The sequence below is a fragment of the Tachyglossus aculeatus genome, chromosome 14 (assembly GCF_015852505.1).
Source record: "Tachyglossus aculeatus isolate mTacAcu1 chromosome 14, mTacAcu1.pri, whole genome shotgun sequence".
In the NCBI taxonomy this organism is placed as follows: domain Eukaryota; kingdom Metazoa; phylum Chordata; class Mammalia; order Monotremata; family Tachyglossidae; genus Tachyglossus; species Tachyglossus aculeatus.
The window spans coordinates 56,733,326-56,760,353 of NC_052079.1; the positions used below are offsets into that span (position 1 = coordinate 56,733,326).

Consider the following 27,028-nt stretch of genomic DNA (forward strand, 5'->3'; position numbering starts at 1 on the left):
CCAATTTGTACTTCCCAAGCGCTTAGTACAGTGCTCTGCACATAGTAAGCGCTCAATAAATACGATTGATGATGATGATGATGATGATCTTTGCCCTCCCTCTTCCCCTGCTGATAGTCAATAATTTGGGTCTGCCTGTCTCCCGGGGAGTCGTTATCACTAGAAATACCATTATTATTAGGGAAGTTGTGTCGGAGAGATAAGATAAATCATGGAAATGCAGGGACCTGCGAGTCGGAAGGACCTGAGTTCTAATGCCAGCTGTGCCATTTTTCTGCATTGTGACCCTGTTAAAGCCACTTCACTTCTCTGGGTCTCAGTTACCTCATCTGTAAAATGGGGATTATGACTGGGAGCCCCACATAGGACAGGGACTGTGTCCAACCCTATTATGTTGCCAATTTGTACTTCCCAACCGCTTAGTACAGTGCTCTGCACATAGTAAGCGCTCAATAAATACGATTGATGATGATGATGATATTAGCTTACATCTACCCCGGCACTAATAACAGTCCCCGATTATTATCATATTCCCCAATTATTACTATAAAGGGCTGTACAAATGTCTGCTCTATTATTTGGGTGAGCCTCCAAGATTCCTTCATTCATTCATTCGTATTTATTGAGCGCTTACTGTGTGCAGAGCGCTGTACCAAGCGCTTGGGAAGTCCAAATCGGCAACATATAGGGACGGTCCCTACCCAACAAAAGGCTCACAGTCCAGAAGATCAGGAAATAGGTCTCTAACAACTGACATTTCTGTTTTCCTCTTCCGAATAAGCACGAGGATAAGGCAGGAATCAAGCAGGAGACTGAAACTCTGGCGTTATTTCCAGTCGCCCTAACTTCATATATTTGACAACTGCAATTACACGTATCTGTGACCGATTTTCATCTGTAGATGTCAAAAACGCAACACCTAGATCATCCCAAATGTTGGGATCAGCTTTTTCGATACCTAATGAGGACGCGGACTAGGAGAAAGAATGAGCCCTGCCATTTATTCCCAACGTCACCCACCGAACGTTCCTCACCGCCGGGCTTCATCGTTGATTTATGCCTTGGTTTCCGACTGCTTACCTTGTAACTGTAATCAAAATATTTTTCATTTGGGTAGTAATAAGGCTGAATTCAGTTTACTGGCTTTAACTGAATTCCGTCTCGAAAGGGAGCGTAAATTTTCGGTTGCCAGTGCAGTCGGGACAGCTGTCGGAGGATTTCATTAAAAGCGCATTTAACGGGAAGGCAAACGTTCACAAGAGAGAAAATGTGGAGGCAGAGAGAGCAACTCAACGGAAAGCAGGATTGGGGGGTTAAATGTAATTCTATAAAGCACTTTTCTAGTTTTTTGCACTAGAAAATTGGAGACCTCCCTCTAATTACATCGACAAACACAGAGAGCATGGCCACAAGCAGCAGCTTGGCCTCGAAGACAGACCACTGGCCTGGGAGCCAGGCGATCTGGCTTCTCACCCCAGCTCCGCCGCTCTCCAGGCTGTGTGACTTCAGGCAAGTCGCTTCACCTCTCTGTGCCCCAGTTTCCTCACCTGTAAAAGGAGGATTCGGTACCCGTTCTCCCTCCCGCCGGTTAAGCTGTGAATCTGCTACGAGAAGCATAGAGAAGCAGCGTGGCTCAAGTGGAAAGAGCCCGGGCTTTGGAGTCAGAGGTCATGGGTTCAAATCTTGGCTCCACCACTTGTCAGCTGTGTGACTTCGGGCAAGTCACTTCACTTCTCTTGGCCTCAGTTACCTCATCTGTAAAATGGGGATTAAGGCTGTGAGCCCCACGTGGGACAACCTGATCACCTTGTAACCTCCCCAGCGCTTAGAACAGTGCTTTGCACATAGTAAGCACTTAAGAAATGCCATCATTAATTAATTAATTATGAGACGGGGACTCTGACCTGATTCTCTACTAATAATAATGATAGCGATGTTATTTGTTAAGCGCTTACTATGTGCCAAGCACTAGCTACCCCAATGCTTAGTACAGTGCTTGGCGCATGGTAGGCGCTTAACAGATATCACCATTAATATTATCACGGGCTGACAGTCAATCAAATCATCGATCAACTGTATGTATTGAGCGCTTACTGTGTGCAGGGCACTGTACTAAACACTTGGGAAAGGACGATACGTGGCCTAATGGAGGTACGGGCCTGGGATTCAGATTAGATTAGAGAAGCAGCGTGGCTCAGTGGAAAGAGCACGGGCTTTGGAGCCAGAGGTCATGGGTTCGAATCCCGGCTCCTCCACATGTCTGCTGTGTGACCCTGGGCAGGCCAATTAACTTCTCTGAGCCTCAGTTCCCTCATCTGTAAAACGGGGATTAAGACTGTGAGCCCCATGTGGGACAACCTGATCACCTTGTATTCCCCCAGTGCTTAGAACAGTGCTTTGCACATAGTAAGCACTTAACAAATGCCATCATTATTATTATTATTATTATTATATTACAGACGAGGTCACTGAGGCCCAGAGAAGTGAAGTGACTTGCCCAAAATCACACAGCTGGCAAGTGGCGGAGCCAGGATTTGAACCCACAACCTCTGACCCCAAATAATAATAATAATAATGATGATGGTATTTGTTAAGCACTTACTATGCGCAAAGCACTGTTCTAAGCCGTGGGCGGGGGGATACAAGGTGATCAGGTTGTCCCACATGGGGCTCGCAGTCTTAATCCCCATTTTACAGGTAAGGGAACTGAGGCCCAGAGAAGAGTTAAGTGACTTGCCCACAGTCACACAGCTGGCAAGTGGCGGAGCCGGGATTTGAACCCACAACCTCTGACCCCAAATAATAACAATAATAATGATGATGGTATTTGTTAAGCACTTACTATGCGCAAAGCACTGTTCTAAGCCGTGGGCGGGGGGATACAAGGTGATCAGGTTGTCCCACATGGGGCTCGCAGTCTTAATCCCCATTTTACAGGTGAGGGAACTGAGGCCCAGAGAAGTTAAGGGACTTGCCCACAGTCACACAGCTGGCAAGTGGCGGAGCCGGGATTTGAACCCACAACCTCTGACCCCAAATAATAATAATAATAATGATGATGGTATTTGTTAAGCACTTACTATGCGCAAAGCACTGTTCTAAGCCGTGGGCGGGGGGATACAAGGTGATCAGGTTGTCCCACATGGGGCTCGCAGTCTTAATCCCCATTTTACAGGTGAGGGAACTGAGGCCCAGAGAAGAGTTAAGTGACTTGCCCACAGTCACACAGCTGGCAAGTGGCGGAGCCGGGATTTGAACCCACAACCTCTGACCCCAAATAATAACAATAATAATGATGATGGTATTTGTTAAGCACTTACTATGCACAAAGCACTGTTCTAAGCTGTGGGCGGGGGGATACAAGGTGATCAGGTTGTCCCACATGGGGCTCACAGTCTTAATCCCCATTTTGCAGGTGAGGGAACTAAGGCCCAGAGAAGTTAAGTGACTTGCCCACAGTCACACAGCTGGCAAGTGGCGGAGCCGGGATTTGAACCCACAACCTCTGACCCCAAATAATAATAATAATAATGATGATGGTATTTGTTAAGCACTTACTATGCGCAAAGCACTGTTCTAAGCCGTGAGCGGGGGGATACAAGGTGATCAGGTTGTCCCACATGGGGCTCGCAGTCTTAATCCCCATTTTACAGGTGAGGGAACTGGGCCCAGAGAAGTTAAGGGACTTGCCCACAGTCACACAGCTGGCAAGTGGCGGAGCCGGGATTTGAACCCACAACCTCTGACCCCAAATAATAATAATAATAATGATGGTATTTGTTAAGCGCTTACTATGCGCAAAGCACTGTTCTAAGCCGTGGGCGGGGGGATACAAGGTGATCAGGTTGTCCCACGTGGGGCTCGCAGTCTTAATCCCCATTTTACAGGTGAGGGAACTGAGGCCCAGAGAAGTTAAGGGACTTGCCCACAGTCACACAGCTGGCAAGCGGCGGAGCTGGGATTTACTATGTGCCAAGCCCTGTACTAACCACTGGGGTCGGTAAAATTAACTCGAGTTGGACACAGCCCTTGTCCCACGTGGGACTCACGGTCGTCGCAATCGTCATTTTACGGATGTGGTAATCGAGGCACAGAAAGGTGACGTGACGTGCCCAATATCACACGGCAGGCAAGCGGTGGAGATGGGATAAGAATGATCATAACACATTAAAATACAAAATAATAATAATGATGATGGTGTTTGTTAAGCGCTTACTCTGTGCCAAGCACTGTTCTAAGCGCTGGGGTAGACACAAGGTTGTCCCACGTTGGGCTCCCGGTCTTAATCCCCATTTTACAGACGAGATAACCGAGGCCCAGAGAAGTGACTTCCCCAAAGTCACACGGCTGGCAAGGGGCTAGAGCCAGGATTAGAACCCAGAACCCAGAAGCAGCATGGCTCAATGGGAAAGAGCCCGGGCTTTGGAGTCAGAGGTCATGGGTTCAAATCCCGGCTCTGCCAATTGTCAGCTGTGTGACTTTGGGCAAGTCACTTCACTTCTCTGGGCCTCAGTGACCTCATCTGTAAAATGGGGAGGAAGACTGTGAGCCCCACGTGGGGCAACCTGATTACCTTGTAACCTCCCCAGCGCTTAGAACAGTGCTTGGCACATAGTAAGCGCTTAATAAATGCCATCATTAACCATGAACCCAAGACCTCTGACTCCCCTCCCAAGCAATTAGGACACTGCCCTGCACACAGAAAGCGCTCAATATATACGATCAACTGATGGACTGATTGAAAGCACTGCCCATCCAACCAGCCTGGGAAGTATGGAATTTTTCATTTCGACTTTAATAATAATAATAATAATAATAATAATAATGGCATTTATCAAGCGCTTACTATGTGCAAAGAACTGTACTAAGCAACTGACTTTCCTCGAGACTGAATAAAATCGCATCTTGGAATCCCAGTGAACCCGCGGCGGCCTCAACCTCAAAGCCTCCTACGTTAGCAAGGGAAAACGCAGCGGTATTTCCACTAGATTTTTGTTTTTCTTTCTCGGAACTGCCTTTCTAAACTCCTCGAACCTCATTAACGGCGTGAAAAACAATCCACGGCTGATCTTGGGAACCTTCCCCTGGATGCCGAGGTTCATTCCTCATTCTAAATCAAGTGCTCTTTCAGAAAAATCATTAGCGAGATCGAATTCGTAATAAGGATTGATCAACCCCAGCGGTTTCACTGTAAATCACTAAATGAACAGCCCCGAACGTGATTTAACCGTGATAAAAAGTCGAATCACTGAAGCTTATTCATCTCGTGTCCTAAGCCCTTGAACACTAACAAGAAACCTTTCAATGAGGAACGGATTAGTCCCCTCCTCCGATCCAAATTAGCATTTATTAGGCTGACAACGGTTGCTGCACGGCCAGCCTTAACGAATTCCAAATTAAAATGAAAGATGCCTGACCTCGCCCTTCCTAAAATATTCCCGAGGAAGATTTCCTGCTTATTCTGATGATAAAAATAGAAAGGAAATTGAAGACTATGAAATTTAAAAAAAAAAATTTAAACATTTCAAACGACAGCACCGGGGCCTTGGGGACGTTTGTGTTACACGCGTGATGCGACACCCCAGCCAAGCGTGCCTCTTAATAATAATAATAATATAATGATAATAATGATGGCGGTATTTGTTAAGCGCTTACTATGTGCCAGGCGCTGTACTAAGCGCTAGGGTGGATACAGCCAAATCGAGTTGGACACTGTCCCTGTCCCATGTGGGGATCACGGTCTTCATCCCCATTTTACAGATGAGTTAACTGAGGTCTAGAAAAGTGAAGTGGTTTGCCCAAGGTCGCAGAGCAGGCAATTGGGGGAGCCAGGATTTGAATCCATAACCTTCTGACTCCCAGGACTGTGCTCGGGCTGGGACGGCCTGGGGGAAATAGGATCTGGGGGAAATAATACAGTGCTAAGCGCTTAGTACAGTGCTCTGCACACAGTAAGCACTCAATAAATACGACTGATTGATGATGATGATGATGATGATGATGGCATTTGTTAAGCGCTTACTATGTGCAAAGCACTGTTCTAAGCGCTGGGGAGGTTACAAGGTGATCAGGTTGTCCCACAGGGGGCTTACAGTCAATCCCCATTTTACAGATGAGGTAACTGAGGCACAGAGAAGTTAAGTGACTTGCCCAAAGTCACACAGCTGACATTTGATGGAGCCGGGATTTGAACCCATGACCTCTGACTCCAAAGCTCGGGCTCTTTCCACTGAGCCACGCTGCTTCTCTGGCTATATTATGGAGCCCGAAACCCTCCTCCCCAATATGCTGGACCATTCATTCGTTCAACTGCATTTACTAAGCGCTTACAGTGTGCAGAGCACTGTACTGAGCGCTTGGGAAAGTACAATACAGAAATAAACAGTGACAATCCCTGCCCACAACGAGCTGACAGTTGGGGCCGGGGCGGGGGGACCAAAAAAGCTCCTGGAGATGAAAGATCTCATTAGGAGCCCCGAAAGAGAATGATCGATAAATGAATAATCTGGGATTTCACTCCTTTTAGACTGTGAGCCCACTGTTGGGTAGGGACTGTCTCTATATGTTGCCGACTTGTACTTCCCAAGCGCTTAGCACAGTGCTCTGCACACAGTAAGCGCTCAATAAATACGACTGATTGATTGATTGATCTGGGAAGCAGAATGTCATAATAATAATAATAATGGCATTTATTAAGCGCTTACTATGTGCAAAGCACTGTTCTAATCGCTCGGGAGGTTACAAGGTGATCAGGTTGCCCCACGGGGGGCTCACAGTCTTCATCCCCATTTTACAGATGAGGTCACCGAAGCACACAGAGAAGTGAAGTGACGTGCCCAAAGTCACACAGCTGACAGTTGGTGGAGCCGGGATTCGAACCCATGACCTCTGACTCCAAAGCCCGGGCTCTTTCCACTGAGCCACGCTGCTTCTCAGCGTCGTAGAGATTAGAGCCCAGGCCCGGGAGTCTGAAGGTCACAGTTCCAATCCCGGCTCTTGCCACCTGTCTGCTGTGTGATCTTGGGTAAGTCACTTCACTTCTCTGGGCCTCAGTTCCCCCATCTGTAAAGTGGGGGTGAAGACTGTGAGCTCCACGTGGGACAACGTGGTCACCTTGTATCCTCCCCAGCGCTTAGAACAGTGCCTTGCACATAGTAAGCGCTTAACAAATGCCATCATTAATTAATTAATTAATTAATTAGTACTATGCCCGACACACAGCAAGCACTTAAAAAAATACCACAATAATTTTTAGTATTATTATTAGTGACGGCAGACATGTTCCCTACCCTCCTGCTATGTTTATCTCTTTTCCCCTACACTCCTAAATAGCCCGGGGGCATTCAGGTCGAAGGAGGGATTAAATAAAATCATTTAATAGTCCTCCCTCGATGGGAAAATCCTTGAGGGAAGAGTTCAGGCAAATCTACTGTACTGTCATTTCCCAAGCGCTTGGTACAGCGCGCTGAACCCGGTAAGCTCTCAATAAATAAAAACGATCGACTGACTGGGAGGCTACAATATAACTGGGAGAGCACAACCTGAAACAAATCCCATCACACAAAACGAAAGACCGATGGAGACTTAAGGGAATCGGATTAGACAAATTCTCCGACTCGGTGTAAATGGACAAAAAGGGAATGATTCACCACGGAGCGACGCCTTAATAACAAAAATTGACAAGCGCGAACTAACGATAAAAAGCAAAGGAAGTAGAGTCAGTTCTCAGAGCGCCTCCTCACCCTCTCCCCGCCCCCCGGGAGCCATAGTACGGTGCTCTGCACACAGTAAGCGCTCAATAAATACGATTGATTGATTGATTGATCTCTGTCATTCATTTATTCGTTCCCTCGTACTTTTTGAGCGCTCACGCTGAGCAAAGTACTGTACCAAGCGCTCGAGGGACTTCAATGCAACAGCAGAGCGGGCACGTTCCCTGCCCACGGCGAGTCGACAAACCACGACGGGTCTCCTCGGGGGGTGCGGGAGGCGGGAAGGGGGTCCCCATCCCACACCAGCCCCCGACGGAGACCGCGGCCGCACGAGAAGGAGCCCGGTCTGAAGCTGTTTCTGGGTTAATGGGACAGGGCCCAAGTCTCTCCCGCGGGGATATGAAGCCACAGAAGAAATAAATATGGAAAGAAGCTCCAGGGAAACGGAGGGGAACTGGAAAAGTCAAGAACGCGAGGCCCACGGACAAATCAATCAATCAATCAATCAATCAATCGTATTTATTGAGCGCTTACTGCATGCAGAGCACTGGACTAAGCCCGTGGGAAGTCCAAGTTGGCAACATCTAGAGACGGTCCCTCCCCAACATCATCATCATCAATCGTATTTATTGAGCGCTTCCTATGTGCAGAGCACTGGACTAAGCGCTTGGGAAGTCCAAGTTGGCAACATATAGAGACAGTCCCTACCCAACAGTGGGCTCACAGTCTAAAAGGGGGAGACAGAGAACAAAACCAAACATACTAACAAAATAAAATAGAATAGATATGTACAAGTTAAATAAATAAATAAATAAATAAATAGAGCCCAACAGTGGGCTCACAGTCTAGAACGGGGAGACGGAGAACATACTAACAAAATAAAATAAATAGAATAGATAGGTACAAGTTAAATAAATAAATAGAGCCCAACAGTGGGCTCACAGTCTAGAACGGGGAGACAGAGAACAAAACCAAACATATGAACAAAATGAAATAAATAGAATAGATGTGTACAAGTAAAATAAATGAATAAATAGAGTAAAAAATATATACAAACATCTATACATATATACAGGTGCTGTGGGGAAGGGAAGGAGGTAAGACGGGGGGGATGGAGAGGGGGACGAGGCTACGCTATTTCTCGGTGTCCTATAAAAACTGTGGGATCCGTTAAGCGCTTACCATGTGCCAAGGACTGTACTAAGTACTGCGGTGGATACAAACAAATAGGGTTGGACACAGTCCCGTCCAGCACGGGACTCACAGTTCAATCATTCAATCGTATTTATTGAGTGCTTACCATGTGCCAAGGACTGTACTAAGTACTGCGGTGGATACAAACAAATAGGGTTGGACACAGGCCCGTCCAGCACGGGACTCACAGTTCAATCAATCATAATTATTGAGCACTTACTACGTGCTAAGCACTGTTCTAAGCTCTGGGGTAGCTACAAGGTAATCAGGTTGTCCCATGTAGAGCCTTCCCAGACTGAGCCCCCTCCTTCCTCTCCCCCTCATCCCCCTCTCCATCCCCCCCGTCTTACCTTCTTCCCTTCCCCACAGCACCTGTATATATGTATATATGTTTGTACATATTTATTACTCTATTTATTTTACTTGTACATATTTATTCTATTTATTTTATTTTGTTAATATGTTTGGTTTTGTTATCTGTCTCCCCCCTTCTAGACTGGGAGCCCGCTGTTGGGTAGGGACCGTCTCTATCTGTTGCCAACTTGGACTTCCCAAGCGCTTAGTACAGTGCTCTGCACACAGTAAGCGCTCAATAAATACGATTGATTGGTTGATTGATTAATCCCCATTTTACAGATGAGGTAACCGAGGAACAGAGGAGTTAAGCGACTGGCCCAAAGTCACACAGCTGACAATTTGCGGAGCCGGGATTTGAACCCATGACCTCTGACTCCCAAGCCCGCGCTATTTCCACTGAGCCACGCTGCTTCTCTTTGGAGCACCGGGCCATTTTTCTTTTTAATGCTATTTGTTAGACGCTTACTATGTGTCAAGCACTGTTCTAAGCACTAGGGAAGATACAAGTTAGAGTGGACAATCCCTCTCTCACAAAGGGCTCACGCTCTTTATAGAGTGAAGTGACTTGCCCAAGGTCAAACGGCAGACACGTGGCAGAGCAGCATTAGAACCCAGGTCCTCCTGATTCCCAGGCCCGGGCTCTACCCACTAGGCCACGCTGCTTACTTATGATCGTCTAGTAAATGTACAAGAGATGTGGCCTTTGTTGGGTAGGGACCGTCTCTATACGTTGCCAACTTGTACTTCCCAAGCGCTTAGTACAGTGCTCTGCACACGGTAAGCGCTCAATAAATACGACTGAATGAATGAATGAATATCCGGTATATCTGAGGTCATCGTGATGTTAATAATAATAATGATGAAGGCATTTGTTAAGCGCTTACTATGCGCAAAGCACTGTTCTAAACGCTGGGGAGGTTACAAGGTGATCAGGTTGCCCCACGGGGGGCTCACGGTTTTAATCCCCATTTTCCAGATGAGGGAACTAAGGCACAGAGAAGTGAAGTGACTTGCCCAAAGTCACCCAGCTGACAGTTGGCGGAGCCGGGATTTGAACCCATGACCTCTGACTCCAAAGCCCGGGCTCTTTCCACTGAGCCACGCTGCAAGGTCCTTATTTTTTAACATTATCATCACTGTGGTACTTTGTAAGTGCTCACTGAGGTAGCCCTGAAATAGAGCATGGAAAATAATAACAACAGTGATAAGAGTGGAATTTGGTAAATTCATTCATTCCTTCAATCGTACTTATTGAGCGCTTACTGTGTGCAGAGCACTGTACTAAGCGCTTGGGAAGTACAAGTTGGCGACAAGTTAGCCCCTTCCTTTCTCTCCCCCTCGTCCCCCTCTCCATCCCCCATCTTACCTCCTTCCCTTCCCCACAGCACCTGTATATATGGATATATGTTTGTACATATTTATTACTCTATTTATTTATTTATCTTACTTGTACATATCTATTCTATTTATTTTATTTTGTTAGTATGTTTGGTTTTGTTCCCTGTCTCCCCGTTTTAGACTGTGAGCCCGCTGTTGGGTAGGGACTGTCTCTATGTGTCGCCGACTTGTACTTCCCAAGCGCTTAGTCCAGTGCTCTGCACACAGTAAGCGCTCAATAAATACGATTGATTGATTGATTGATTGATATATAGAGACGGACCCTACCTAACAACGGGCTCACAGTCTAGAAGGGGAAGACAGACAACAAAACACGTAGACGAGTCGTCAGAACAAATAGAATTAAAGCTAAATGCACATCATTAACAAAATAAATAGGAGAGTAATCATCTATACCTCCCCAACTGCTTTGATGGCAGGCACTAGTACAAACTTATTCGATGGAAAAAATGATATGTAATGGAGACGAAACTTACTTGTCGACCATGTGCAAAAACTGACCTAAGCGCTCATATTGGACACGGATCCCAACCTAATCTAAAATGGGGGGACGGACAGCCATTTTATACCCATTCTACAGATGAGGAAACTGGAGCAGGGAGAAGATGAGGGACTCCATTACGGTTCAACAGCAAACAAGCAGCGAAGCCGAGATCAATCAATCAATCAATCGTATTTATTGAGCGCTTACTGTGCAATCAATCAAAAATACGACTGAATGAATGAATGAATGTGCAGAGCGCTGTACTAAGCGCTTGGGAAGTCCAAGTTGGCAACATCTAGAGACGGTCCCTACCCAACAGCGGGCTCACGGTCTAGAAGGGGGAGACTTTAGAGGCAGGGAGGGTAAGGGGCCGTGGCTTAGGAGGAGGGAGGGCGTTGCGGGTGGGTCGCCCTTGGGCGAGCGGGGGCCGGAGCGGGGCCTTACCGTCGATCCGGCTCACCAGCTCTTCCAACATTCTCACCTTCATCTGGATCCCGGGCTGGGCGAACGTATAGTTGTCCTGGGAAACAATCACGTGGGAAAAGACGATAAACACGGGCAGGCGGTGGCGGGGACACCCGCGGCCCACGGCTTCTGGCGGCCCGGAGAGGCCGGAGAAGGAGCCACTCTGGACGAGAGGCAGCGTGGTCTCCGTCCCTCCCGCCCCGCCTTACCTCCTTCCCTTCCCCACAGCACACCACCTGTATATATGCACAGCACCGACTGAGAGCTCACCTCCTCCAGGAGGCCTTCCCAGACTGAGCACCTTCCTTCCTCTTCCCCTCATCCCCCTCTCCATCCCCCATCTTACCTCCTTCCCTTCCCCACAGCACCTGTCAATCAATCAATCAATCAATCGTATTTATTGAGCGCTTACTATGTGCAGAGCACTGTATAGATATATATATGTATAGACGCATATATGTATATATACATATATGTATATGTATATGTATATGTATATATGTTTGTACACATTTATTACTCTATTTATTTATCTTACTTGTACATATCTATTCTATTTATTTGATTTCGTTAGTATGTTTGGTTTTGTTCTCTGTCTCCCCCTTCTAGACTGTGAGCCCACGGTTGGGTAGGGACCGTCTCTAGATGTTGCCAACTTGGACTTCCCAAGCGCTTAGTACGGTGCTCTGCACACAGTAAGCGCTCAATAAATACGACTGATTGATTGATTGATTATTCTATTTATTTATTTTACTTGTACATATCTATTCTATTTATTTGATTTCGTTAGTATGTTTGGTTTTGTTCCCCGTCTCCCCCTTCTAGACTGTGAGCCCACTGTTGGGTAGGGACTGTCTCTATATGTTGCCAGCTTGTACATCCCAAGCGCTTAGTACAGTGCTCTGCACACAGTAAGCGCTCAATAAATACGATTGATTGATTGATTGATTATTCTATTTATTTATTTATTTTACTTGTACATATCTATTCTATTTATTTTATTTCGTTAGTATGTTTGGTTTCGTTCTCTGTCTCCCCCGTCTAGACTGTGAGCCCACTGTTGGGTAGGGACTGTCTCTCTGTGTTGCCAACTTGGACTTCCCAAGCGCTTAGTACGGTGCTCTGCACACAGTAAGCGCTCAATAAATACGACTGATTGATTGATTGATTATTCTATTTATTTATTTTACTTGTACATATCTATTCTATTTATTTGATTTCGTTAGTATGTTTGGTTTTGTTCTCTGTCTCTCCCTTCTAGACTGTGAGCCCACTGTTGGGTAGGGACTGTCTCTACGTGTTGCCAACTTGTACTTCCCAAGCGCTTAGTACAGTGCTCTGCACACAGTAAGCGCTCAATAAATACGATTGATTGATTGATTTATTACTCTATTTATTTATTTATCTTACTTGTACATATCTATCCTATTTATTTTATTTCATTAGTATGTTTGGTTTTGTTCTCTGTCTCCCCCTTCTAGACTGTGAGCCCGCTGTTGGGTAGGGACCGTCTCTAGATGTTGCCAACTTGGACTTTCCAAGCGCTTAGTACAGTGCTCTGCACACAGTAAGTGCTCAATAACTACGATTGATTGATTGATTTATTACTCTATTTATTTATTTATCTTACTTGTACATATCTATTTTATTTATTTTATTTCATTAGTATGTTTGGTTTTGTTGTCTGTCTCCCCCTTCTAGACTGTGAGCCCACTGTTGGGTAGGGACTGTCTCTGTGTGTTGCCAACTTGGACTTCCCAAGTGCTTAGTACAGTGCTCTGCACACAGTAAGTGCTCAATAAATACGATTGATTGATTGATTTATTACTCCATTTATTTATCTTACGTGTACATATCTATTCTATTTATTTGATTTCGTTAGTATGTTTGGTCTTGTTCTCTGTCTCCCCCTTCTAGACTGTGAGCCCGCTGTTGGGTAGGAACTGTCTCTATGTGATGCCAACTTGTACTTCCCAAGTGCTTAGTACAGTGCTCTGCACACAGTAAGTGCTCAATACGATTGATTGATTGATTGATTACTCTATTTATTTATTTATTTTACCTGTACATGTCTATTCTATTTATTTTATTTTGTTAGTATGTTTGGTTTTGTTCTCTGTCTCCCCCTTCTAGACTGTGAGCCCACTGTTGGGTAGGGACTGTCTCTATATGTTGCCAACTTGGACTTCCCAAGCGCTTAGTACAGTGCTCTGCACACAGTAAGCGCTCAATAAATATGATTGATTGACTGATTGTATATATGTTTGTACACATTTATTACCCTATTCATTTATTTATTTTACTAGTACATATTTATTCAACTTATTTTATTTTGTTAATATGTTTTGTTTTGTTGTCTGTCTCCCCCGTTTAGACTGTGAGCCCGCTGTTGGGTAGGGATCGTCTCTATATGTTGCCAACTTGGACTTCGCAAGCGCTTAGTACAGTGCTCTGCACACAGTAAGCGCTCAATAAATACGACTGAATGAATGAATGAATGAATGAATGAATGGATGGATGGAAAAATCCCCGGCTTCAGAGTCAGAGATCGTGAGTTCGAATCCCAGCTCTGCCACTTGTCAGCTGGGCGACTTTGGGCAAGTCACTTCATTTCTCTGGGCCTCAGTTACCTCATCTGGAAAATGGGGACTAAGACTGTGAGCCCTACGTGGGACGACCTGATAACCTTGTATCTACCCCAGTGCTTACAACAGTGCTTGGCACATAGTAAGTGCTTAATAAAGCAGCGTGGCTTAGTGGAAAAAGAGCACAGGCTTTGGAGTCAGAGGCCATGGGTTCAAATCCCAGCTGTGCCAATTGTGAGCTGTGTGACTTTGGGCAAGTCACAACTTCTCTGTGCCTCATTCATTCATTCAATCGTATTAATTGAGCGCAGTGTGCAGAGCATTGTGCTAAGCGCTTGGGAAGTACAAGTTGGCAACGTATAGAGGCGGTCCCTACCCAACAGTGGGCTCACGGTCTAGAAGGGGGACTCAGTTACCTCATCTGTAAAATGGGGATGAAGACTGTGAGCCCCCCGTGGGACAACCTGATCACCTTGTTACCTCCCCAGCGCTTAGAACGGTGCTTTGCACATAGTAAAGCGCTTATAAATGCTCTCATTAATAAATACCATCATTATTATTATTGCTATTGCTATTATTATTACGCTCACCGGACTGGACAGGCCTGGAAGCAAAGGGAAATCATCATCGATCGTATTTATTGTGCACTTACTGTGTGCAGAGCATCATCATCATCATCATCAATCGTATTTATTGAGCGCTTACTGTGTGCAGAGCACTGTACTAAGCGCTTGGGAAGTCCAAGTTGGCAACATATAGAGACGGTCCCTACCCAGCAGTGGGCTCACAGTCTAAAATTTGGCTTGTTGGAAATAAAAGAGCCAGGACGTGCTGAGCTTCCTTTCCACCCCAACCTCCCGCCAAATGAGATGAAATCATACGCCAACTTGCACTTCCCAAGCGCTTAGCCCAGTGCTCTGCACACAGTAAGCGCTCAATAAATACGATCGAATGAATGAATGAATGAATGAATGAATGAATGAAAAAGGGAGCTTGTAGTCTCGCTGAGGGGATCTTACTGGCTCGGGAGGGCAGTTCATCGAACCGGACGATCGCGGCCTTGGTTTACCTGAATTCCGTCGAGCAGCTTGCTCATGCACCAGTAGCTGTCGGCTTCGATGTCCCGCAGCGCTTCCTCGGGCAGGCTGGAAATGTCCAAAGTCTCCACCTCTTCTGCTTCTGCTGGGGAGATGGAGGAGAGAACGGACAGCGGGTTGTGAAACCAGGAGCAGGATCAACCAAGCAAGCTGAAAAACTCAGCGGGGAAGCAGCGGGGCCCTTAGTGGAAAGAGCCTGGGCTTTGGAGTCCGAGGTCAGGGGTTCGAATCCCGGCTCCGCCACTCGTCAGCTGGGTGACTCTGGGCAAGTCACTTCGCTTCTCTGGGCCTCAGTTCCTTCATCTGAAAAATGGGGATTAAGACTGTGAGCCCCACGTGGGACAACCTGATCACCTTGTATCCCCTCAGCGCTTAGAACAGTGCTTTGCACATAGTAAGGCCTTAATAAGTGTCATTATTATTATTATCATTATTATTTAATGATGGCACAGAGAAGTTAGAAGTGAACGGCCCAAGATCACACAGCAGACTAGTGGCGCATGGTAAGCACTTAGCAAAAACCATCACTATTATTATTATTATATGACGCTTCTCTGCATGGGTCTGAACTGGATTCCCCCCATGTTCAAAGGCTGGGCCATGGACCACTCCCGGCCACTTTGGTAGGGCGGGGTGGGGAAGAACTGTACTTTCCAGGCGCTTAGTACAGTGCTCTGCACACAGTAAGCACTCAGTAAATACAATTAAACAATGACGCTTCTCTGCATGGGTCTGAACTGGATTCCCCCCCATGTTCAAAGGTTGGGCCATGGACCTCTTCCAGCCACTTTGGTGGGGTGGGAGTGGGGGAGAACTGCACTTTCCAGGCGCTTAGTACAGTTCTCTGCACACAGTAAGCGCTCAATAAATACAGTTGAATGATGATGCTTCTCTGCATGGGTCTGAACTGGACTCCCCTCCATGTTCAAAGGTTGGGCCACGGACCTCTCCCGGCCACTTTGGTGGGGCGGGGGGGGGAAGAACTGTACTTTCCAGGCGCTTAGTACAGTGCTCTGCACACAGTAAGCACTCCATAAATACAACTGAACGAATTTATTTTATTTTGTTAATAAGTTCGGTTTTGTTGTCTGTCTCCCCCTTCTAGACTGTGAGCCCGTTGTTGGGTAGGGACCGTCTCTATATATTGCCAACTTGGACTTCCCAAGCGCTTAGTACAGTGCTCTGCACACAGTAAGCGCTCAATAAATACGATTGATTGATTGATTGATTGATTGATGAATGAATAAATGACCTTGAGCCCATTACCGTTTAGCGGCTACGCTCACCTGCCCCCTAGTGGCCTGAAAGAGGGACTGCGCCTCCCAAAGTCCCCGACTTCGTTTTCAACAATCTAATCAATCAATCAATCAATCAATCGTATTTATTGAGCGCTTACTGTGTGCAGAGCACTGTACTAGGCGCTTGGGAAGTACAAGTCGGCAACATATAGAGACAGTCCCTACCCAACAGCGGGCTCACAGTCTAGAAGGGGGAGACAGAGAACAAAACCAAACATACTAACAAAATAAAATAAATAGAATAGATATGTACAAGATAAATAAATAGAGTAATAAATATGTACAAACATACATACATATATACAGGTGCTGTGGGGAAGGGAAGGAGGTAAGATGGGGGGATGGAGAGGGGGATGAGGGGGAGAGGAAGGAAGGGGCTCAGTTGGGGGAGGCCTCCTGATTTAAGACTCAGGAAAAGCGAGAATTCAAGTTTAGCAATGATGAAAGATTGGATGTACTCTAAAAACGGTCTGGAAGAGGTTTTTCCACAACATACTAAAAAAAAACTACCCATATGCCCACTCCGCAACAGAAAATACCTCGTACCCGTTCCCATTTTAGCCTTTCCAGAATTGTGTTTTGACACGGCTTCGGGGGATTCCGCGTCATTCCATCATTTCAGAGTTGCAGATTGGGCAACGCGACCGAACGGTACAGGTTAGTGTGGCTAGGGAGAGCCACGACGTTTTTCTCGATCTTTTTTCAGGACACTTGATGCAAATTATTGTCAGCTGCGTGACTCTGGGCAAGTCACTTCACTGCTCTGGGCCTCAGTTCCCTCACCTGTAAAATGGGGATGAAGAGTGTGAGCCCCACGTGGAACAGGGACTGTGTCCAACCTGATTAATTTTTATCTACCCCAGGGTTTAGAACAGTGCTTGACACATAGTAAGTGCTTCTAATCTCAGCTCTGCCACTTGCTTGCTGTGTGATCCTGGGCTAGTCGCTTCCCTGTGCCTCAGTTTCCTCACCCGCACAAGGTTTCTACTGTGCATCGTGACAGGTTGGGGAAGCAAGAGCATGGTTGGCACTGATCCTTTCAGGACACGGTGCTTGGCTTTCATTTCCCATCAGAAATGACCGCTCCAACTCTTCTTTCCCACCGTTAGAGCTAACCTTTCGGGACGTGGTGGCAGTGAAATCTAGTTACATAATTTAGCCTCCCCGCTGACCTTTGTGAATTGGTCGCCGATGACAAGATGGGGGTATCAATCAATCAATCAATCAATCAATCGTATTTATTGAGCGCATACTATGTGCAGAGCACTGTACTAAGCGCTTGGGAAGTACAAATTGGCAACACATAGAGATAGTCCCTACCCAACTGTGGGCTCACAGTCTAAAAGGGGGAGACAGAGAACAGAACCAAACATACCAACAAAATAAAATAAATAGGATAGAAACGTACAAGTAAAATAAATAAATAAAGACATCCTCACTATACGACGTAATAACCGACCCTGAAGTAGAAACGTCCGCTTGCGATTCAGATTGGATTAGGTTAAAAGACTTTAAAGGGGGTTACTTTGTCTTTGTCTCCCACCTTCATCTTCGCTTATCCGCAAACTTCTCGCATTTTCTTGTCTTCACATCTTATTTACCTCCAAAGAACACTACTGACTGGTCCTTTCCATTCTCTTTTCATTCTCACAGAAACATGATCAAATGGAAAAGAAAAGGGGAGAAATCCCGGAGATCCGAAGGTCCTGGGCAAGTCTCCGAGCCTCAGTTTCCTCAGCTCTCTCTACCTCTTATCAATCGATCAATCCATGGTATTTATTGAGCACGTACTATATTCAGACCACTGTACTGGGCACTTGAATGAGGACAACGCAACATCATCATCATCATCAATCGCATTTATTGAGCGCTTACTATGTGCAGAGCACTGTACTAAGCGCTTGGGAAGTACAAATTGGCAACATATAGAGAGCAACAGAATTAGTAGACACATTCCCTGCCCTCAATGAGTTTACAGTCTAGAGGGGCAGATGGACACTGGCAGGAATAAATAACTTATAATTTAAAGATACGTTATGGTTGTACATATTTATTACTCTATTTATTTATTTTACTTGTACATATCTATCCTATTTATTTTATTTTGTTGGTATGTTTGGTTTTGTTCTCTGTCTCCCCCTTTTAGACTGTGAGCCCACTGTTGGGTAGGGACTGTCTCTATGTGTTGCCAATTTGTACTTCCCAAGCGCTTAGTACGGTGCTCTGCACATAGTAAGCGCTCAATAAATACGATTGATGATGATGATGATATGTACATGTCTAGAGGGGCAGATGGACACTGATAGGAATAAATAACTTATAATTTAAAGATATGTACATGCCTAGAGGGGCAGATGGACACTGATAGGAATAACTAACTTATAATTTAAAGATATGTACATGCCTAGAGGGGCAGATGGACACTGATAGGAATAAATAACATAATTTAAAGATATGTACATGCCTAGAGGGGCAGATGGACAATGGTAGGAATAAATAACTTATAATTTAAAGATATGTACATGCCTAGAGGGGCAGATGGACACTGATAGGAATAAATAACATAATTTATGGATATGTACATGCCTAGAGGGGCAGATGGACACTGATAGGAATAAATAACTTATAATTTAAAGATATGTACATGTCTAGAGGGGCAGATGGACACTGATAGGAATAAATAACTTATAATTTAAAGATATGTACATGTCTAGAGGGGCAGATGGACACTGATAGGAATAAATAACTTATAATTTATGGATATGTACATGTCTAGAGGGGCAGATGGACACTGATAGGAATAAATAACTTATAATTTAAAGATATGTACATGTGCTGAGGCGTTGGGTGACTATCAGATGTCCAAAGGTCACCCAGAGGAGCACACAGAGGACGCAGAAGGGAGAGGGAGCTGGGGAAAAGAGGTCTTAATCAGGGTGTAATAATAATAATGATGGTATTTGTTAAGCACGTACTATGTGTCAATCACTGTTCTAAGCACTGGGGTAGATACAAGGTCATCAGGCTGTCCTGTGTGGGGCTCACAGTCTTAATCCCCATTTTACAGATGAGGTAACTGAAGCTCGAGAAGTGAAGTGACTTGCCCAAGGTCACACAGCTGACAAGTGGCGGAGCCGGGATTTGAACCCACAACCTCTAACTCCCAAGCCTGGGCTCTTACCGCTAGGCCAAGGCCTACTGGAGGAGATTAATTCATTCATCCATTCAATCGCATTTATTGAGCGCTTACTGTGTGCAGAGCACTGTACTGAGCGCTTGGGAAGTTCAAGTTGGCAACATCTAGAGACGGTCCCTGTGGGCTCACAGTCTAGAAGGGGCCCGCCCGCCCGCCCGCCATCACACCGCGTGGCCCCCGCTGCTCCCGAAAGGCTCCTCTCCTCCCAGTGCCGCCATAGATGCCCCCTGCTTCCACCCCCCACCCCCCCCCACCCCCCGTCCACTTAAGTGACTTTCCTTCTAGTGCCCCCCAACACCTCTTCCCAGTCCGGTCCTTCCTGACTCCCCCCACCACCCCGGGAAAAAGGCCCTGGTTATCTGCAAGTTACATTAACGACAACCTCATTCGCACCTACTCAGCCCTCCTGTCCCGCCATCGACCCCCGGCCCACGTCCTCCCCCGGGCCTGGAATGCCCCCAATCCCTCTGCCCACCCGCCAAGCTAGCTCTCTTCCTCCCTTCAAGGCCCTGCTGAGAGCTCACCTCCTCCAGGAGGCCTTCCCACACTGAGCCCCTTCCTTCCTCTCCCCCTCGTCCCCCTCTCCATCCCCCACATCTTACCTCCTTCCCTTCCCCACAGCACCTGTATAGACTGTGAGCCCACTGTTGGGCAGGGACCGTCTCTATATGTTGCCAATTTGTACTTCCCAAGCGCTTAGTACAGTGCTCTGCACACAGTAAGCGCTCAATAAATACAATTTATGATGATGATGATGTATATATGTTTGTACATGTTTATTACTCTATTTATTTATTTATTTATTTTACTTGTACCTATCTATTCTATTCATTTTATTTTGTTAGTATGTTTGGGTTTGTTCTCTGTCTCCCCCTTCTAGACGGTGAGCCCACGGTTGGGTAGGGACTGTCTCTATATGTTGCCAGCTTGTACTTCCCAAGCGCTTAGTACAGTGCTCTGCACACAGTAAGCACTCAATAAATACAATTGATTGATTGATAGAAGGGGGAGAAAGAGAACAAAGCCAAACACATTACCAAAATAAAATCAATAGAATAGATATGTACAAGTAAAATAAATGGAGTAATAAATATGTACAAACATATATACATATATACAGGTGCTGTGGGGAAGGGAAGGAGGTAAAACGGGGGTACGGGGGGTGGGGATGAGGGGGCTCAGAGATCCGAGATAATCAGGTTGGATACCGTCCCTGTCCCACATGGAGCTCACAGTCTTAATCCCCATTTTTCAGATGAGGGAACTGAGCCACGGAGAAGTGAAGCGACTCGCCCACGGTCACCCAGCAGACAAGGGGCAGGATTAGAACCCAGGTCCCTTGACTCCCAAGCCTGGGCTCTATCCACTAGGCCCCGCTGCTATTCTCCCACGTGGGAGAGGCCCAGGCTTTGTGATCGCTATAGGTTGCCAACTTGTACTTCCCAAGCGCTTAGTACAGTGCTCTGCACACAGTAAGCGCTCAATAAATACCACTGAATGAATGAATGAATCCAGGCTCCTGGACTCGACACCGAGGTGGAACTGAAGCTCTTCCCCGCCCACCTGCCTACCTTAAAAGATCAATCAATCAATCAATCATATTTATTGAGCGCTGACTGTGTGCAGAGCACTGTACTAAGCACTTGGGAAGTCCAAGTTGGCAACATATTCATTCATTCATTGATTCAATCGTATTTATTGAGCGCTTACTGTGTGCAGAGCACTGTACTAAGCGCTTGGGAAGTACAAGCTGGCAACATATAGAGACGGTCCCTACCCAACAGTGTGGGCTCACAGTCTAGAAGGGGGAGACAGACAACAAAACCAAACACACTGACAAAATAAAATAGAATAGATTCATTCAGTCAGTCACATTTATTGAGCGCTTACTGTGTGCAGGGCACTGTACTAAGCGCTTGGGAAGTACAAATTGGCAACATAAAGAGATGGCCCCTGCCCAACAGTGGGCTCACAGTCTAGAAGGGGGAGACAGACAACAAAACAAGTAGACAGGTAAAATAAAGGTAAAACTGCCCAAGTAAAATAAATAAATAGAGTAATATAAATAAATAGAGTAATAAAAGATCTGTTGCTCTCCTTTCCTAAGAGGCGAAGACGTGTCTCGGCGCGGATTCCCTCCGCTGCCCCGTCTCTAATTGAAACCCCTCGCTTTTTCGGAAAGCTGGCGGCCTGCATTTTGGTAGGGTGTCCGTTCTCCGGAGTCCCGCTGCTCGGCGAAGGTAAACTAATCGTAAATCAAGCCATTACACTGATTTGGTTCCTTTAATTAAGTCAGAAGGTAATTCCGCAGAGGGTTCATTTAACTTCCCAATCCAGGCCACCGTCGGCGGCCGGCTTCAGGATTGGACTCGCGGAACCCGTTCGCGCCGCGTCCTCCCATCCCGAAATTCATTCATTCAGTCGTATTTATTGAGCGCTTACTGTGTGCAGAGCACTGTACTGAGCGCTTGGGAAGTACAAATTGGTAACATACAGAGACGGTCCCTACCCAACAATGGGCTCACAGTCTAGAAGGGGGAGGCAGACAACAAAACAAAACATGTGGTCAGGTGTCATCAGAATAAATAGAAGTAAAGCTAAATGTACAGGATGGTATGGGATCAATTTTACCATCATCAATCGTATTTATTGAGCGCTTACTATGTGCAGAGCACTGTACTAAGCGCTTGGGAAGTACAAATTGGCAACATATAGAGACAGTCCCTACCCAACAGTGGGCTCACAGTCTAGAAGGGGGAGGCAGACAACAAAACAAAACATATGGTCAGGAGTCAAGTCATCAGAATAAATAGAAGTAAAGCTAGATGTACAGGATGGCATGGGATCAATTTTATCATCATCAATTGTATTTATTGAGCGCTTACTGTGTGCAGAGCACTGTACTAAGCGCTTGGGAAGTACAAATTGGCAACATACAGAGACGGTCCCTACCCAACAGTGGGCTCACAGTCTAGAAGGGGGAGGCAGAGAACAAAGCAAAACATGTGGTCAGGTGTCACGTCATCAGAATAAATAGAAGTAAAGCTAGATGCACAGGATGGCATGGGATCAATTTTATCATCATCAATCGTATTTATTGAGCGCTTACTGTGTGCAGAGCACTGTACTAAGCGCTTGGGAAGTACAAATTGGCAACATATAGAGACGGTCCCTACCCAACAGTGGGCTCACAGTCTAGAAGGGGGAGGCAGACAACAAAACAAAACATGTGGTCAGGTGTCACGTCATCAGAATAAATAGAAGTAAAGCTAGATGCACAGGATGGCATGGGATCAATTTTATCATCATCAATCGTATTTATTGAGCGCTTACTATGTGCAGAGCACTGTACTAAGCGCTTGGGAAGTACAAACTGGCAACATATAGAGACAGTCCCTACCCAACAGTGGGCTCACAGCCTAAAAATTAAATAATTAATTTTATTTTTAAATTAGTTCATTTTTAAAATAATTAATTTTTAAAAATTAAATTTTAAATATAAATCTTGAAAGGATTTTTGCCCTAGATTGTGAAATTCAATGATTAAATTAGCCTAAAGAGAAGCCCTTTACCTTACTAAAGGTAGGGCATGAAGTCTTTATAATTCCTCGTACTTATAGAGCCCGAAATGCCTTCCGTTCACCGCGTCGAAAATTCACAAACCGTTTATGGAAGCACCTGGTGAGTGGGAGAAACTCCCGGCCGAGGTGGAAGAAGCACGTTTGGTACTATCTGTTGTCTCTGGTGAGACGCCCTGACAGTAACGGTGGTATGTGTTCAGCACTGCACTAAGCGCTTGGGGTACATATAATAATAATAATAATAATAATAATAATAATAATAATAATAATGGCATTTATTAAGCGCTTACTATGTGCAAAGCACTGTTCTAAGCACTGGGGAGGTTACAGGGAGATCAGGTGGTCCCACGGGGGGCTCACAGTCTTCATCCCCATTTCACAGATGAGGGAACTGAGGCCCGGAGAAGTCAGGTGACTCGCCCAAAGTCACACAGCTGGCAAGCGGCAGAGCCGGGATTCGAACCCATGACCTCTGGCTCCAAAGCCCGGGCTCTTTCCACTGAGCCACGCTGCTTCTCTTAAGATACAAGATAAATCAGGTCCCACACGGGGCACACGGTCTACTAAGAATTGTGGTACTTGTTAAGCTCTTACTATGTGCCAAGTGCCGGGGGTAGCTACAGCGTGGCTTAGTGGAAAAAGCACAGGCTTGTGGGTTCCAATCAATCAATCAATCAATCAATCGTATTTATTGAGCGCTTCCTGTGTGCAGAGCACTGGACTAAGCGCTTGGGAAGTCCAAGTTGGCAACATAGAGAGACGGTCCCTACCCAACAGTGGGCTCACAGTCTAGAAGTCTAGCCATAGACAATCAATCAATCAATCAATCGTATTTATTAAGCGCTTACTGTGTGCAGAGCACTGTACTAAGCGCTTGGGAAGTCCAAGTTGGCAACCTATAGAGACGGTCCCTACCCAACAGCGGGCTCACAGTCTAGAAGGGGGAGACAGACAACAAAACCAAACATATTAACAAAATAAAATAAATAGAATAGATATGAACAAGTAAAATAAATAAATATACCAATGCCTCCGCCAGGAATTAATGCCTTTCGGAGGCGCCAATTCTCCCCGTTGCAGCCGGTCGGCACGTCATAAAACGAGGATAAAACAAAAAGCTGCTTCCTATGAAAGTATCCAAATTGGGTTGGAAACAAACCTAGAGATTGTACGAGAGCGGTCCATCAAACCGGAAATCTGACAGGCCTTTCAGACGTTACGACGACGATAAATCACAAAATAATAGGAAGCAGATGGCGGTGCCATCCCAACTGATCCTTTCAAGCGCCATTCTAGTCACGAATAATTTCTCCGGTTCTTGACTCTTCGGGATACAGAGAAACGGGGGGGGCAACTTCCCCTCTCCCCAACCCATCCCCAGCTGGGGATTTGGGATGGATGGGAATCAGAGTATCTCCAGGGTAATAATAATAATAATAATAATAATAATGGCATTTGTTAGGTGCTTACTATGTGCCAAGCACTGTTCTAAGCGCTGGGGATGCTACAAGGTGATCAGGTTGTCCCACGGGGGGCTCACAGTCTCAATCCCCATTTTACAGATGAGGTAACTGAGGCCCAGAGAAGCGAAGTGACTTGCCCAAAGTCACACAGCTGACACTGGGCGGAGCTGGGATTTGAACCCATCAATCAATCAATCAATCAATCGTATTTATTGAGCGCTTACTATGTGCAGAGCACTGGACTAAGCGCTTGGGAAGTACAAATTGGCAACACATAGAGACAGTCCCTACCCAACAGTGGGCTCACAGTCTAAAAGGGGGGGACAGAGAACAGAACCAAACATACCAACAAAATAAAATAAATAGGATAGAAATGTACAAGTAAAATAAATAAATAAATAAATAAATAGAGTAATAAATATGTACAACCATATATACATATATACAGGTGCTGTGGGGAAGGGAAGGGAACCCATGACCTCTGACTCTCTCTCTCCACTTCAATCCATACTTCACGCTGCTGCCCGGATTCTCTTTGTCCAGAAACGCTCTGGGCATATCACTCCCCTCCTCAAAAACCTCCAATGGCTACCGATCAATCTGCGCATCAGGCAGAAACTCCTCACCCTGGGCTTCCAGGCTGTCCATCCATCACCTCGCCCCCTCCTACCTCACCTCCCTTCTCTCCTTCTCCAGCCCAGCCCGCACCCTCCGCTCCTCCACCGCTAATCTCCTCACCGTACCTCGCTCTCGCCTGTCCCGCCATCGACCCCCGGCCCACGTCCTCCCCCGGGCCTGGAATGCCCTCCCTCTGCCCATCCGCCAAGCTAGCTCTCTTCCTCCCTTCAAGGCCCTGCTGAGAGCTCACCTCCTCCAGGAGGCCTTCCCAGACTGAGCCCCTTCCTTCCTCTCCCCCTCGTCCCCCTCTCCATCCCCCGCCATCTTACCTCCTTCCCTTCCCCACAGCACCTGTATATATGGATATACGGTTGTACATATTTATTACTCTATTTATTTATTTATTTATTTATTTTACTTGTACATTTCTATCCTACTTATTTTATTTTGTTGGTATGTTTGGTTCTGTTCTCTGTCTCCCCCTTTTAGACTGTGAGCCCACTGTTGGGTAGGGACTGTCTCTATGTGATGCCAATTTGTACTTCCCAAGCGCTTAGTACAGTGCTCTGCACATAGTAAGCGCTCAATAAATACGATTGATTGATTGATTGATTGATTGACTCCAAATCCCGGGCTCTTTCCACTGAGCCACGCTGCTTCTCCCTCCTACCTCGACTGGGAAACCCAGGAAGGACCTGATTATCCTGTATCTACACCCGTGCTTAGGGCCTGACATAGTAAGCGCCGAAAAAATACCACAATTATTCCGCCTGCAAAGCTTAATTAAAATGGCATCTGCTCCAAGAGGCCTTCCCTGACAAAACCCTCATTTCTCCCACTTCCTCTCCCTTCTGCGTCATCCCTGTGCGGGGCTCCCTTTATTCACCCCACTCCTGTCCCCACAGGACTTAGGTATAATTTATTTTGTTTTTTTATATATATATATATTTTATAATTATTTTACTGTGTGTCTCTCCCTCTAGGCTGTAAGCATGCAAGCGCTGGGGGCGGCTACGAAGTGATCAGGTTGTCCCACGGGGGGGCTCACAGTGTTCATCCCCATTTTACAGATGAGGGAACTGAGGCTCAGAGAAGTGAAGTGACTTGCCCAAGGTCACACAGCAGACGTGTAGACTGTGAGCCCAATGTTGGGTAGGGACTGCCTCTATATGTTGCCAACTTGTACTTCCCAAGCGCTTAGTACAGTGCTCTGCACACAGTAAGCGCTCAATAAATGCGATTGATGATGTGGCGCAGCCGCGATTCACTTTTCACTGAGCCACGCGGCTTCTCACAGTGCGTCGCACATAGTAAGCGCTTAACAAATGCCAACATTATTCTTTTAGACTGTGAGCCCGCTTTTGGGTAGGGACCGTCTCTATATGTTGCCAACTTGGACTTCCCAAGCGCCTAGTACAGTGCTCTGCACACAGTAAGCGCTCAATAAATACGATTGATGAACTCCAACCAACTGAATCAACTGAGAAGCAGCATGGCGTATTGGATAGAGCCCGGGCCTGGGATTCACAAGGTCATGGGGTCTAATCCCGGCTCCACCACTTGTCTGCTGTGTGACTTTG

At 46.1% G+C, this 27,028-nt stretch overlaps 1 protein-coding gene across 3 annotated transcripts in view; it reads right to left on the minus strand.

Annotated features, from left to right (window-relative positions):
* The window catches only part of TBC1D22A (TBC1 domain family member 22A), a 255,224-nt gene that overhangs the window by 118,035 nt on the left and 110,161 nt on the right, over positions 1–27,028 (minus strand). For 2 of the 3 annotated variants that reach the window (XM_038756459.1, XM_038756461.1), the window contains exons 9-10: positions 15,265–15,377; positions 11,590–11,665 (exon numbers count right to left, since the gene is read on the minus strand). In XM_038756459.1, coding sequence (XP_038612387.1) covers positions 11,590–11,665; positions 15,265–15,377 — 189 coding nt within the window. The remainder of the gene's footprint in view (positions 1–11,589; positions 11,666–15,264; positions 15,378–27,028) is intronic. The other variant, XM_038756460.1, reaches the window with a different exon arrangement.